The sequence below is a fragment of the Cupressus sempervirens genome, chromosome 4, assembly GCF_028749045.1.
Source record: "Cupressus sempervirens isolate cs-2001-9-10 chromosome 4, ASM2874904v1, whole genome shotgun sequence".
Taxonomy (NCBI): Eukaryota; Viridiplantae; Streptophyta; class Pinopsida; order Cupressales; family Cupressaceae; genus Cupressus; species Cupressus sempervirens.
Window position 1 is genome coordinate 626,964,960 of NC_143121.1, and position 14,657 is coordinate 626,979,616.

The following is a 14,657-nucleotide window of genomic DNA, read 5'->3' on the forward strand; positions in this document are numbered from 1 at the left end:
AATGTAGGTGGAGTCACATTACATTCAACATTCCACATACCTTTTATCACATCTTACTTCTTGCCACTCAATAGCGACATACTAGATGCAATGTCAAAGCACTATGATCAGTTACATGTACTTCTCATGGATGAGATATCATTAGTTGGTGCAACATTCCTACATTACATTGACAAATAATTGCGTGAGATAATGCAAATGCCTACTGTACACTTTGGAAATGTCGATATAATTTTTTGTGGAGACTTGTACCAAGCATAACCAGTACTTGATGCAGTCGTATTTGAAAATAAAGCAACTATGTCAGAATTGATGCCTTACAATTTTTGGATAGACAACGTTAAATGTTATTCGTTAACATGTATAGTAAGGCAAAACGATGAAAAATTCATTAATGTTCTCAACAAAATAAGAATAGGCATGCAAACAAATGAAGATTTGCACTACATCAATGAACAATGCATGAGAGAACCACCATTGGACCCAACACTGCCATTCCTTTTCTATAGAAGAATCGATGTCGATGCTCATAATACAAAAATGCTTGCAGTAGTTCCTTGTGAAATGACTGTCCTCAATGCCATTGATGAACATGGTGAAAATAACAATGCATTACGCCTACACACACGAACAATTTCACTCCCACATCAAATTCATCTCAAACCAAATATTTTGGTAGAACTATATGCAGGAAACTACAACACAAAAGATGGTCTAGTAAATGGATCAGATGGAATATTCAAAGCATACACAAAATATAATGATTTTGACATAGTTTGGATAAAATTTAACGACAATACAATTGGACAACAACAACGCAAGAAACTCGTACAATGCTATACAGAAAAAATTGAAAATGACTGGGTACCGATACTACGCATTATTCGACCTATCCAAAAGGCATCGGTAAAAAATAAAATTATTGTACAAAAACAATTCCCTATACAGATAGCATGTGCAAGAACAATACATAGGTCACAAGGACTTACAATGGAGGCAATGGCTTTCAACCCCACAGGCATTAGACAACATGGATTAACATATACAACACTATCACGAACTAAAACAATTGACTCATTATTCCTTTTAAAACCTCTAACACCAAAAAATTTTAAAATCAAAGAGAGAATACATCTCGAAATGTCTCGCCTAGAATCAAGTGCAAAATGGCAATTAGAGAATGATGATACATGTTGTCATAACACATCATCCATGCTATTATGCACGCTAAACACACGTAGTTTAAAGCCTCACATAAATGATATAACTAATGACTATGATTTAATGTCATCTGACATCATGTGCATTCAAGAAGTACACATGCAAATCCCTAAAATAAATGATGAATTTCAACATTTCAACAACTTCAATGCCTACCACATACATGGTATAATGACACTAGCCAACAAAACCCTAGTCATTTCAAAGATAAAGCAATATAACACAACAAATATAGAATCTATTACAATAACAACTTTGATCAAAAGCAATGAACTAAATATATGTAATGTTTATGCAAGACCTAACACACCGATTGAAGAATATGCCACTATTATTCAACAAGTCACCGCATATGCCAAACCAATGACTAATCTATACATTGTAGGTGATTTCAATATTGATATGTCAACAAGAAATGCTAAGAAAGAAAATCTTCAAAAATATATGCAATACCACAACATGAATTACATCATAGAAAAAACACAAAATGTATACAATCCATCAATTGATCACATCTGGACAAACTCAAGTAATATATGTTGTTGTTACAAAGCATAAGCATACTGGACTGATCACCTTGCTACATTCATAAGGTTCCATACTCCACTCTAGATTGCTAATACATAGACAACCAAACACAAAATTAAATAGAAGAACACATACAAGAATGCAAATACATATTACACCTAAGAGTTTTATGTATCAAAGACAATAACTCTAATATATTAGTATATATTTCAATGTTCTACATTTTTGTGCAGCACAATAATGGAAGGAAGAAAAAGAACAGGAAAGGGAACACATGTCAAGCAAGAGAAAACAACAAAAAGGTACTGAGCTTTTCTCATTTCCAATAACATGAATTCCCACATGAAAAATAACAAATCAATACATGAATTTCTAGTATTTGAAGAAATGTTAAATATCAAACCACTACAATACTAGACTAACACCATAATACTTTGTGCAGGTCAAAACTAGGAAACCCTAATGCAATATCAATTGAAGACTTGAATGCAAGAAAAGCAAGAAACATTTTTGAAGGAGACATACTTGTCGTATATATAACAACACTAGATAGAGAAAACAAAACACGAGAGGTGCTACGTGCAGACTTGACAGACTCTAAAGGAGAAATGACAATAACTTTGAATGTGACAGGGAACTTAGTACAAGAGTACAAACACAAGATAGTTCCAGGAACATCCATTATAGTGTCAGGATTTCAACTAGGACACAAAACAACCTTTGACCGTGGAGATTCAGATTGCATCTTGAAGCTCCAAGATTCAAGCACAATTGAAACTATACCACGACTTTGCCAAGAATACAAATTCATACCAAGCTCCATAATCAAACAACTACTCACAAGCACAAGTACCTATGCCATTGGTACAATAGGTGCATTAGTAGTTGTAGGACGACAGACTGGCTCCCGATATGTTGTTGACATAAAAGATGAAAATAATGATGATGACAAAGTACAACAAAACACACACTAAATACTTCTTCTTTTTATGCAACATGTATAGTAGTCATGTTTCTATTAAATAGATAGTTCTAAAAGTAGAAAATAAAAATGTTTTGTCAATTACTAGCTACAAATCAACTCTGCATTCCAAGAAGAATCCATGCAAATAGCAATCCAATTACAAAGAGGTGAGACTCCTGCAATGTTGTTTAGAAACATTGTACGACGAAATGACATGGATAGAACATTTCGCACAGGGGTTGCTACATACATCTGTACACTAAAAGACAAGAGAACATTGGATGCCTTGAATGCATTGCTACAAACAACACTACAAGTAAGCAAACTCAGATAATTCAACACTTCAACTATTAATTAATTCTTACACAAGCTACATTAATATCAAAACATATCTTGCAGGTTGATGGAGTTCTCAAAGTAGCCAACGCATTCACAAATCCATTTCATGCATTTTGTTCCCAATGCAACTTAAAATTTGAGGATTATGAAATGTTAGAAGACAAAACAGCTCATTGCAATAGATGCAATCAAGAGGTTCCATATGTATATTCATTATACCTAAAGACTATCATCACAACTGAAAACAAACAAATTACCCAGTCTTCAATAGACAAGTGCATTGTTGAACGACTACTACCAAGCCTAAAAGACACAAAAGTTGAGGACTACAAACAAGACAAGTCAAAGTTCATCTTTATCCTTCAAGATTTCATCGTCAAAGGTCAATTCACATTAAACCAGAACAATGCCATCAATCATGTTGTGACAAATGGAGATTGAACAATTTCTCAGAACAAAAGGTAAACATGACTAGTCACAAACTAGCATTTATTTAAAATATTAAAAGCAACTTATTATGAGACATAATCAAAATATACTAACATGCACAAAATGGAATTTGCAGGTATCATGCATAGCTATAATGACATATCAAGCTATAATTAATGGTAGTTACAAAAGACACTAGTCAATACAAAGAAAGGTGTGCAATCAAACAATGTATACGCATGAGTCTCATACCCAAGTACACTCTTTGTGTCATATATGTATAATGAAATAATGTGTATGCATTGATATGCTATAAGACATAGTTTTTCTCTATCAAGTTGCATAGCATAATTGAGTACATGCTTTGCTAATGTAAATTATTACTGAAATACAATAAAAATTGCATAGTTTGCTTTATCCTATTGCATATCCAATGTATAAAACACTATGTAAACTGCTACATGTCATATGCAAAAACTATGCTAAGGCAGGAACTTTGACACTTTGCGTCCTTATTGCAATAGTCTCAACATTTTGCAAGTTTGTCTAATTTATCCAATATATGAAAAAAGGATCGTCCAATTTCTTTAGCCAGTCTCTTTTTCCACTGGAAGGGGTTTATGAGTTTTTGGAGTCACGTTGCTGCTCGCTACATTCGTATTTGACGTCTGCAGAGCTCTCATTCACTGCCAAATCGACTCTAGAAGTTATATCAAGCGGTTGAGTTTTTGAAGATCTTGGGGCTATAATGACAGAGGATGCGGGGGAATTTTACGTTCGTTATTATGTGGGGCACAAGGGCAAATTCGGCCACGAGTTTCTCGAGTTCGAATTTCGTCCTGACGGCAAGCTTCGTTACGCCAACAATTCAAACTACAAAAATGATACCATGATTCGTAAAGAGGTTTTTTTAACCGAGGCCGTGCTCAGAGAATGCCGTCGGATTATTGCCGAGAGTGAGGTATACTTTTTTCCTCAAGTTTTATGGGTTTGTGTGTTAATTGTAAATCTTGATTCACAAAACTTTGTCGAAGTTCGGTAAATGCTGCATAACGGTTTCGTCTCTGATTGATAAAGCCCAGAGAGTAAAATCTACAAAAACGTCTTTTAAATGCTGTAAAATCTATATTCTTATACAGGGTTTTGGTTTTCTCTTTGATCTTTTCAAACCTTAACGCACAAAATCCCATTTGAAAATGGGTGATGCACTGCATAATCTTAAAAAGGTATGTTAGGGTTCGCCGTTTTTTTCCAAACCTTAGTATGCAAATACTAATTAAGCTTCCTTGTTTGGTATTGCTGCAAGCCGAGTTCGAGGAAAGAGGTTTTACAATTTGGTTTGTTTATGATTATTTTGAAACCCTATTTTTCCCCCATTCTCTTTTTGCGAGAGATCAATTGCTGTCTACTTGCCCAAGAATGAACTTAAAATTTCATGCGTTTTTGATGGAAAGATCCAGTCATACACAGAGCATTACATACACTAAATACAACAACAATGTTAGGCTGGACATAGCAAGCAAAAATACAAGTTGCTTTAAAACAGTAGGCCACCAAGCTAATGGCAAGATGGCCCGGGATTTCCAATGTTCTCTTAATTCATTGTCACATGGACCCTGTGGTTGAAGAAAAACTGCTGCAAAGCCCAAGCGTTACTCATCAGTCATCAGGGACATCAAAAGCATTATGAATTAGCTGGAGAGTTCTTCAGTACTGTTACAAGGTTAATGTTAAGACTATTAACATAAAGTGGCAAAACTCAGCAAAAACAATCCATATGAGCTTGCTGCTCGGCAGCAGTAAAGGAAGTCCTCTCGAACTTCTCCACCTCCTCCTGAACACACAAGCTTCTTAAGTTCAAATAATCCGTTTCCTCACCAGGACTCTCCTCGCAAATAATATAATCCTTCGATGGAAGATTCTAACTGACAATTTATTCTTTAACTACAACCCGATGCACCCAGTCAGCTGTATTTTTCATGAAATTTTCTAAAATAGATGCTTTATTTCTCAAATTCCAAGTGTTGCTGAGGCATTTTTCTTCTAAAACATGCTTAATCAGACCTATTGTCTTTGCAGCCTGAATACAAAAACGTGCATCTCAGCATCCTGTCTGACATGGCACCATTGTAGGTTGAATACCTCACTAATAATCGGACCTTGCAAAACCCAAAACATTTTTAAATAACGAGGGTTGGATTCCTACAAGCTGCCTGGCGGTGATATAAAACAAAAAATCAGCTACAATAAGAGGCGATGCTTAAATCTTTCTTATTAGGCCTGGATTGGGCAATGTTCTACTTCCTACATGTGGGTACCTTGCAATGAATAAAATAACGGTGGTCTCTTTAGAGGTAATAATTAAGTGGAATAAGATAAATAAAATGGCAAGGGATAGAAAACGAAAGTTATGGTGTATTGGAGGAGGAGGTGGTTTCGTTCAAATTAAAATTTTGCCTTAAATCATCAACACTCAGTTAAGTATCACAGTGAGTCGTAGGAGAGTCCATATTCAAAAGGCTAATTTTTTTAATGAAAAAAGGGGCAAAAATTTATTCAATCAGATCCAAAGCAATACAAAAAGCCTCAGGCCCAGCAAATCCAGAAACAACCACCACAACTATTGAATCCTATCCTTTTCCACTAACTGCTCCAAAGTCCCAAGATAATCAGCACAAAGCCTATCTTTTCCTGCAATATCCCAACCAACTCCATTCTTCGATGCCCATTTTGCCAAAACATCAACCACTCCATTCCATTCCCTAGGAATATGACAAAAGGAGATACAATCCACATGATTACTCAGATACAAGATCTCTCTAACAATAGAGGCTAGTTGCCAGTTAACATCAACCACATTCTGGTTATTTAACATATCCTCAACAATTTGAGAATCTGACTCACATATAATCCTCTTCCATCCCAAAGACCAACACCGCTAAATAGCCGTCTTAATAGCAAGGGCTTCCATCAAATTATTAGAATACTCACCTTTGTAGATAGAGAAAAGAAAGATAACTTCACCATCCTTACCTCTGCCTATGCCCCCAATACCTGCTTGCCTAGGATTCCCACAAGAGGAGCCATACGTAGTAATTTTTAGGGTACTAGTCGGGGGAGGTCTCCACCTCCCATCTCTACAAACCCTTCTCTTGATTGAATGAGATCTCTTACCACCTATGCTACCCACTCCCTTGTCCACCAGTCCCAAATTCCTCATAGCACTATAATCTCTAGGGTCAATATGTTCAGACATATTACACTTGGCATATATAGTTTCCTGGAGCCTGCTCAGAATCTTCTGCCACAATTTAGTAACCCCCAAAATGGAGTTGCAAAAAATCCTACGATTCCGCTCTAGTCAAGATTCCATATAATGAAAGTAGGTCTAATAACCCATGCCACCTGAAGGAAAGTAGTTTTTGCAAGGGTTCTACCAAGGCTTTCCCAAAATTCAATAAGAGACGTGGCATGGATGCAACCATGATGCCACGCCTCCCAACTCTTGTGCCATATTTCTCTAGAGAAGGGGCAAAGAAAAAATAAGTGGGATACACTCTCCTCATCATGCATACAGAGGAAACAAAGAGAAGGCCCTTGAAATTCTCTCTTTTGAAGGTTATCCCAAGTAACACATTTCTTTTGGGCAACCAACCATAACAAAAAATTACACTTAGGCCAAGAAAAACTATTCCAAACCTTCTTCCACTAGGGTACTTCTGCTAATCCATGCCATTGTTTATCCAGCCAAGCATATCCTTGGGAAACACTAAACTTTCCTTTAAGACTTGGACCCCAGGCAAGGATATCCTTGTCCCTAGTAGAACTGCAGAGTCTACCCAAAAGGAGGTTAGCAAGCTCAGGCTGAATCTCCATGGAACCACCTAAAGGCCAATCTGAAATTTGAGAATTCTAGCAATCCTATTCTGGATAGGGTGGGGAATATTGAAGAAACAAATGGAGGACTTATCTTTATTGATTTTTTGCCCAGAAGCTTTCAGAATAGTTTCTAAGGCCCTTTTAAAATTTCTTGCTTCACCAATTGTAGCCAAGCCCATCAGTCCAGTGTCGTCCATGAATTGAAGATGAGAATAGACAAGAGATTATTATTCCATTTCCACCCATGTATGAGCCCTTGTCCAACCTGAAATTTAATAAATTTGCCAAGGCCCTCTGCCATAATGATAAAGAGATAAGGAGATAGAGGGTCCCCTTGCCGATGTCCCGGAGAAGCAGAAAATATCTCAATAGTTTCTCCATGAATGAGAACAAAAAAGGAAGGAGAAGTTACACAATTGAGAATCCAATCTACCCATTCCACATCAAAACCAAAAGCCAAAAGCATTCTACTCAGGAAATCCCAGCTTACTTGGTCGTATGCTTTTGCCAGATCCAGTGTGATAAACATGGCCTTTTCCTTGGAAGTGGCCATAGAGTGGATAGCTTTTGATGCAGTTACAACACCATCGAGAATTTGTCTACTGCCAACAAAGCCTCCTTGCTCCTCAGAGGTCAAAGTACCCAAAAGAGGCTTGAGGCTTTCAGCAGTTAATTTGGTGATAATTTTGTAAGTAAACTTACATAAAGCAATAGGCCTAAATTGATCCAAATTGTTGGCCCCATCAATCTTGGGTATGAGAGCCAAAAAGGTAGCATTCAGAGACTTGAGCATTTGTTTGTTTCTATGGGATTCCTGGACCACTTCTAAAAGTTCAAATTTAATTATCTCCCAGAATTCTTGGAAAAATTCAATGGGGAAACCATTCGGGCCAGGGGCCTTACCTTTCTTCATCCAAAACACCACTTTCTCTAGCTCACCTAACGACATGGGCGGTGAGAGATTCAAATTCATCTCATTAGAAACTAGACATGAAATGCAATCTAAAATGGTCCTTGCCTCAAAAATTGGAATAGGTTCCTCCCTAGAGAAAAGATTGGATAAATATCTGATGGCCTCTAGAGAAATATCTTCCTTGGAAGAGAGTTGTGCTCCAGTAACTGAAACGAGAGAGGAGATAGAATTATCGAACCTGTGAGCCTTAATCGTGTTATGAAAAAAAGCTGTGTTCCTATCTCCCTCTTGTAGTCAATCCACACGAGACTTTTGCTTCCAAAAGATTTCTTCCTGTAGCTCCCATTCCTCTAACTCTTTAAGCGCTGAAGACTTAGCAGTAATCAAATCCGCAGTCATCCCTTATTCTCGAGTTTGGCGAGTGATGCTGTCCATTCTAGACTGAGCTGCCAACTTTTGATCTTGTAGATTCCCAAAACACTGTTTGTTCCACCTTTTAAGCCTAAATTTCACATGCTGAAGCCTCTTTTCAAAAGTGAACATGGCAGTACCACGAGAAGGCCTGCCTTCATGCCACCACACTGTCATAAGATCGCACAAAGAGTGATCTCTTAACCACATCAGCTGAAATTTGAAGGAAGGATTTTTAGTGACCTTGAAGGGAGTAACAAAAGCTTAATAGGCCAGTGATTAGAGCTTCTCCAATCAAGAATCTCTCAGATGGTAGATCACCTGACATCCATCCAATAACAAGAAACTAAGAACCTAGCCAATCTTTTAGAAATAGCCTCATTCTTGCTTTTTTTGTTATTCCAGGTGAAAGTACCATTGCTAGGTTTAACATCAATGAGATTCAAGATACCGATGTTATCTCTGAGCATATTTACCCCGCCTCTTTTTTCATCTAAACTAATTACAAAATTAAAATCACCAACCACAATCCAAGGGAGGAAAGGATCTAAGGAGCGAACAAAGTTGATGTGAGACCACAAAAGAGATTTACCCACCAAATCATTAGGAGAGTAAATAATAGAAAACATGCACCTTTCTCCAGTCTCAAAGTGGGAAGCAATCAAAGAAATAGAAGACCTACTCGAAATCTCCCACAAAGGTGTCACCTTCCTTGGATTCCAAAGACAAGCAATGCCACTGGAGCTACCTTGAGCACCCACTCCTTGCCAGCGACCTTGGGGCCACAACTTTGGAGCGCAACTAGCCAAACCATCAACTATAAGCTTGGTTTCCTGAATGAAAACAATATCTGGAGATTGAGAATCAATTAATCTACGAACAACCTTTTGTCTAGGGATGCTATTCAACCCCCTCACTTTATAGGAGAGAATAATCATTTGAGGGGTTGAGAGAAGTGGGAATCAATGGGCTTCACAAACCCTGACTCAACTAATGTTTCCCCCATCATCTTAACCTTCTCATGATTAGTTTTCCTTCCACTTTTGGATGGCTTCTCTGAGAGCCCCTTTTTAAAAGGCTTCTGCTGTAATCCTAATGCGGGAGAAGCTCTGGTACCTTTTGCACTCTTTGTCATCCCCTTATGAGTAAGGGGAGTAGAAGCTGAATTACTTAAATTGCCCCCAGGTTGTGGCCCTCCAAGAACACAACAATCTTGCTCCTGAGGTGGCCTAATCATAGTAATTTGTTTACCCTATTGCTCTTCTAGTGGCTGAGCTATATCCCTTTTCTCCTCATCCTGGGTCCCCAATTTATCCCCACCCCTTGAGGCTAGTTCAATTGGAATGCCTTGCTCTTGAGCAAATTCATCTAGGACATTAAACCTGTTAAAAGTGCCATCATTCTGTCTGTCCATCCAAGTTCTCTTCTTCCCTTTACCCTTATTACGGGGTTTTACTGGGACAAATCCCTCCTTGTCTGCAAGCCCATCAGGCAAAGGGGCCTTACCCTTATCTTCCTTAGAAGTAGATGCAAAAAATCCCGATAATAGAGAAGATTTATTTCTAGGACATTTGTGTTGTAAGTGCCCATATTCATGACATATCCTGCATCTAAATGGTAGGGTTTCATAGTCCAATTGTTGCACCCATGAGGTAGGGCCCAAACAAATTTCCATAGAGTGTGGCAATGGATTATTTAGATCTACCTCAACACAAATACGTGCATAAGAATTACCTTATGGTCTTGAGTTTGCGTAGCCGAACCTACGGGTTTCCCAAGCAATAGTGAAATAGAGTGAAGAATTTCCTCTCTCCAAAATTCCAAAGGAAGCCTTGGCAGGCGAACCCACAAAGGTACCCGAGAGGTGATCTCCTCTGCAGAATTAAATCCTATGTGCCAAGGCTTGATGAAGAGGCCCATCTGGTTAAAGAAATATGGACCACCTTCAAACCCCTTATTCCTGTCTGTCATATTCGAAAAAATCACCAAGAAATAGTTATTAGCAGCTAGGAGAATCTCAATGCCCCCCTTAGGATTCCAAATCCGATGTGCCCATGATTCCAACACTAGAAGAGAAAGACGGAGGCTCAAAAACTTACAAATGAGCGCATGCTTGCTGTAGTATTCAACGTCGTCTGAAATCTGCTCAGGTTGAATGACCAAAACCGGTTGGTCTTCTGATCTCTCTAGACACCCATTTACCTTTTTGATAAGGATCATGCCTTTGGGAGAAGAAGCATCAACCCCAGATGGAAGATTGTCAGCCTGGCCATTGGCCTCAATTTGCACCAACAGAGAAGGTTCAGTCATCTCCATATCAACAGATAAAATCTGAGAAGAGGGGAAGCCCCGTTGCCCCATTTAACTAACCTGAAGAAACGCTAACTTGTGGCAAAGTAATATCCACCATGCACAACCTACACCCAAGACTCACACACACCAGGCCCAGCTCCAGCTGGCATGCAACCCAACGCTCCCCACAGAAGATCACAAAGCACCCCTCGCAGCCTTCAAACACACCCCTCACACACGCTCCAACTGCCGAACACAGCCAAACAGGCAACACAGACCTGTCAGTAGAGAGAGCCGAGAAGAAACGCAGGCTAGGGCGCGCTCACCCTAGGCCCGCCCAGACGCAGCGCGCAGAACCCGTCCTCTTCCATTGAAATTGATTATTCAAAAGGTTATTAATCAGCAAGTGGTTTGAATATTATCTTTGTCAAAGGCAGTTGTAAAATATCTTCATTTGCTAAAATTATCTGCCGTTGTTGCATTCTCTGTAACAATGAGAATATAAAATCTCTCTGATTCTGCCAACTTCTAGAATTGCTTCCAAAATGACTGGGAGCTTCCAATCACACAGCAAGTTCTTAATATATCCCTAGACAATCAACTGTGAGTCACCCTCAACTTCCAAGGCTTTTGTTCGGTAGAGGTTGCCAATTCAAGTCCTTGAGGAATCTTCACTCCAGGGATGTGGAGCCACCTTTCAGAAAAGTTCTTTATGGGGATCTAATCATAACACCAACTTCATCTAGACTAGGGGTACTCTTTGAAGCTCCATCAAAGTTCAACTTGACATAACCAGCTTTCGGCCAGTTGCAAGAAACTTGCCTTTTGTGCTTAGTCATTATTACCCTATTAACAGGGGTTGTAAACCTTAATTTTACATAACTCTCAGAGATGGTTTTATTTAATGATTTACTAACTTTAATCTTTTTCTTCACTAATGACTGGCTTAGATGCCATGATCGAGGAGTTTCTGTTACCTCAAATTCATACTAGATTGGCACCCTTCCTCATAGTTTGGAATATGTAAGAATCAGTGTGTTGGATGTGGCATTTTTGCTAGTTTCAGTGCATTTTCATGTCTTCTGAAATGTACGTTACCACTTGACCTCATCTCAATTGACCTTTTAAACTTTATTATAATGTTACAAAATTCAGTGGTTGGTCATTGTGTGAGTATTTGTAAATCTTAATGGGCAAAATATAATTGAAGTTTAGTAAATGATTCAAAACCTACTGTCTATTAAATAAAAATTTATGGCATCAACGTTATTTTTTTAAAACTTTAATATGGAAAACTCTTTTTAAAGTTCTTATTAAGGGTTGTCTTTTTTTTTTTTGACAAAATCAGTGCAAGTACTTAATTAAAGTATAGTTTTTTCAATAAATGGATTACATGACAATTTTTGTCAACTTAATGTGATTTTTAAAAATAAATTATGCTATATTTTGCAAACTCACTTTTAAAAAAAGTTCTTAGAGTTGGCATGTGAATTTTTGTAAAGTGTAACGGGCGAGACCTTAATTACACTTGTCTAAATATTGTAGATCATGAAGGAAGATGACAATAACTGGCCTGAACCTGATAGAGTTGGGCGACAGGAGCTGGAAATCGTGATGGGAAACGAACACATTTCATTTACGACTTCCAAAATAGGGTCATTGGTTGATGTGCAGAGCAGCAAGGATCCTGAAGGCCTTCGTATTTTTTATTATCTTGTTCAGGTATGTTTATCTACATTTTATTTAGAGAGGTTAATGTTAACATAAGTAATATTATATCACTACATGTCTTTAGTTAAGCTTCTATTAGTTACTTGATGACCTGATGAGTGCCCTTGGAATCCTTTAAAAAATTCTTTTATAAAGAAATGAGACAAATCTCGAGGTACCAGGTTGCATTTATCAGGTCTACTCAGAATGCCAGAAAATTTTACTGGTAGAAATTGTTTGCAGCAGACTGGAAATCTGTTTTCAGGGTTTGTGTGTCCATAGTGATGGGTTGATTTAGCATGACTCTCACGTTCTCAGACAATGCATCAGTAAATTAACTTTTGCAATAACTGCAAACTCTTATGAAGAATGAGTACATTGAAGTGTAACTGTACAAATTTAAAGCTACAATCACTTCTGAAAACTGGTGATACAATTTTTGTTATTGCCGGAGATACAAATTTTATTTTACACTGTAGCCTTCCATTTTCTCTTGTTTGAAGCATAGCCCGATTGGTCCTACAAATCGCATTTTAATTTTTTTAGATGTTGCTCTCACATTAACATATTTAATTAATCAGAGATACCAGATTACCACAATCCATTACAATTACAATAACAAGCTCCTGGTTTTGATTGTGTTTGTATTTTTAGCATTGATGATTTGGAATCGCACTCTGTGAACACATTTTTTTGCAGCTCTTGCTCTCTTTGTCCTGATGATGGTCACAAAGTGTGATCCGAAAAATTGATGCTAAAAATACAAACACAATCGAAACAAGAAGCTTATCGTTGAGGTTGAATTAATGATCATAATCTAATCCTATACTTTGTTTTACTAAAGCTAATCCTATATTTTGTTTTACTAAAGCTGTCCATGTAATGTCCTTGCTTTTGGAGGAGTTAATTATTTATAAAGTTATCAATAAAAAAAATATATTACAAGATAACTTTATATTTAATTAACTTAATAAAGTGATATATTTTATAAAGTCATTAAATAAAACAATCTTCTAGAGTTTGCTGGAAGAAGCGGAGAAAAAATTAAAAAGGAGGCCGACCTATCGAGAAAAAAAGAATAAATAGGTATTGAGGGCTCATTGCCTATCATCGAGATTTATTATTGATATTTGCTGATGTGCTTTGTGGAGCCTAGGGTTTCTGCAAGTAGTCACAATTGGCCATTGAGAACGAAAACTCTCAATTGGTACGCAATTTTGAGGGTGTGAAAGATCACCTGAATTATTGCAGCTGTGGGAAGGATATTTCAGTCCTTTCACTTGTGCTTAATTGCTAGTTTGGAGTTTCAATTGGAGTTGCACTTTCATCATATCATCTTTAGCATTCAGCCTTCAGCACTTGATCAATATAGATTCTTCATTTCAGTCTGTAGTTGTAACAAGTTCTTAGTTGGATTCAGACAGTCAGGGGTTGTCTGTAATGTGTCATATTGTAATGTTTCAGTGCTGAAAATTGCATATCATATGTAAAAACATTTTGGTGATCATTGAATGAATACATTGACACTATTTTACATCAGTTATTTAAGCAGAACAATTTCTTAATTCAGCAATATACTTTCAGCAGTGTATTAAATTTAAGGTTTTTTAGTGGCCTGTTGGTAAGGGTTACTACAGTGGTATTAGAGCGGTTTCCTGCCAGCCTGATAGGGTTTATGCAGCCAATTTAGTTTACAAAAGAACCAACATAACTGAGAATATGGCTGAGAGACATTCTCAAAGCCCACCCAAAACTGTGCATGATGATGAGACTTTACAGCATCAGGAGAGGCTTCTACAGTCAATAGAGGCAAGTACATAGGTAATGATGGTTATGATGCAACATTTGATTGGGGAAAATAGGAGAAATAATCATAATAATGACCAGGATGATAAGAGCATAGCAGGATCACAACATAGGCCATGGTCTGGAACAGCTGACAGACCCACATGTCCTACATTCAGGGAAGAA

General features: G+C 37.6%; 1 protein-coding gene across 1 annotated transcript in view; it reads left to right on the top strand.

Moving 5' to 3' along the window:
* Positions 1 to 4,070: 4,070 nt before the first annotated feature.
* Positions 4,071 to 14,657, top strand: part of LOC149562794 (protein mago nashi homolog 2-like) — a 37,553-nt gene continuing 26,966 nt past the window's right edge. The window contains exons 1-2 of the mRNA XM_089826251.1: positions 4,071 to 4,442; positions 12,522 to 12,698. Of these exons, the coding sequence (XP_089682377.1) occupies positions 4,230 to 4,442; positions 12,522 to 12,698 (390 nt within the window). The 5' untranslated portion in view covers positions 4,071 to 4,229. The remainder of the gene's footprint in view (positions 4,443 to 12,521; positions 12,699 to 14,657) is intronic.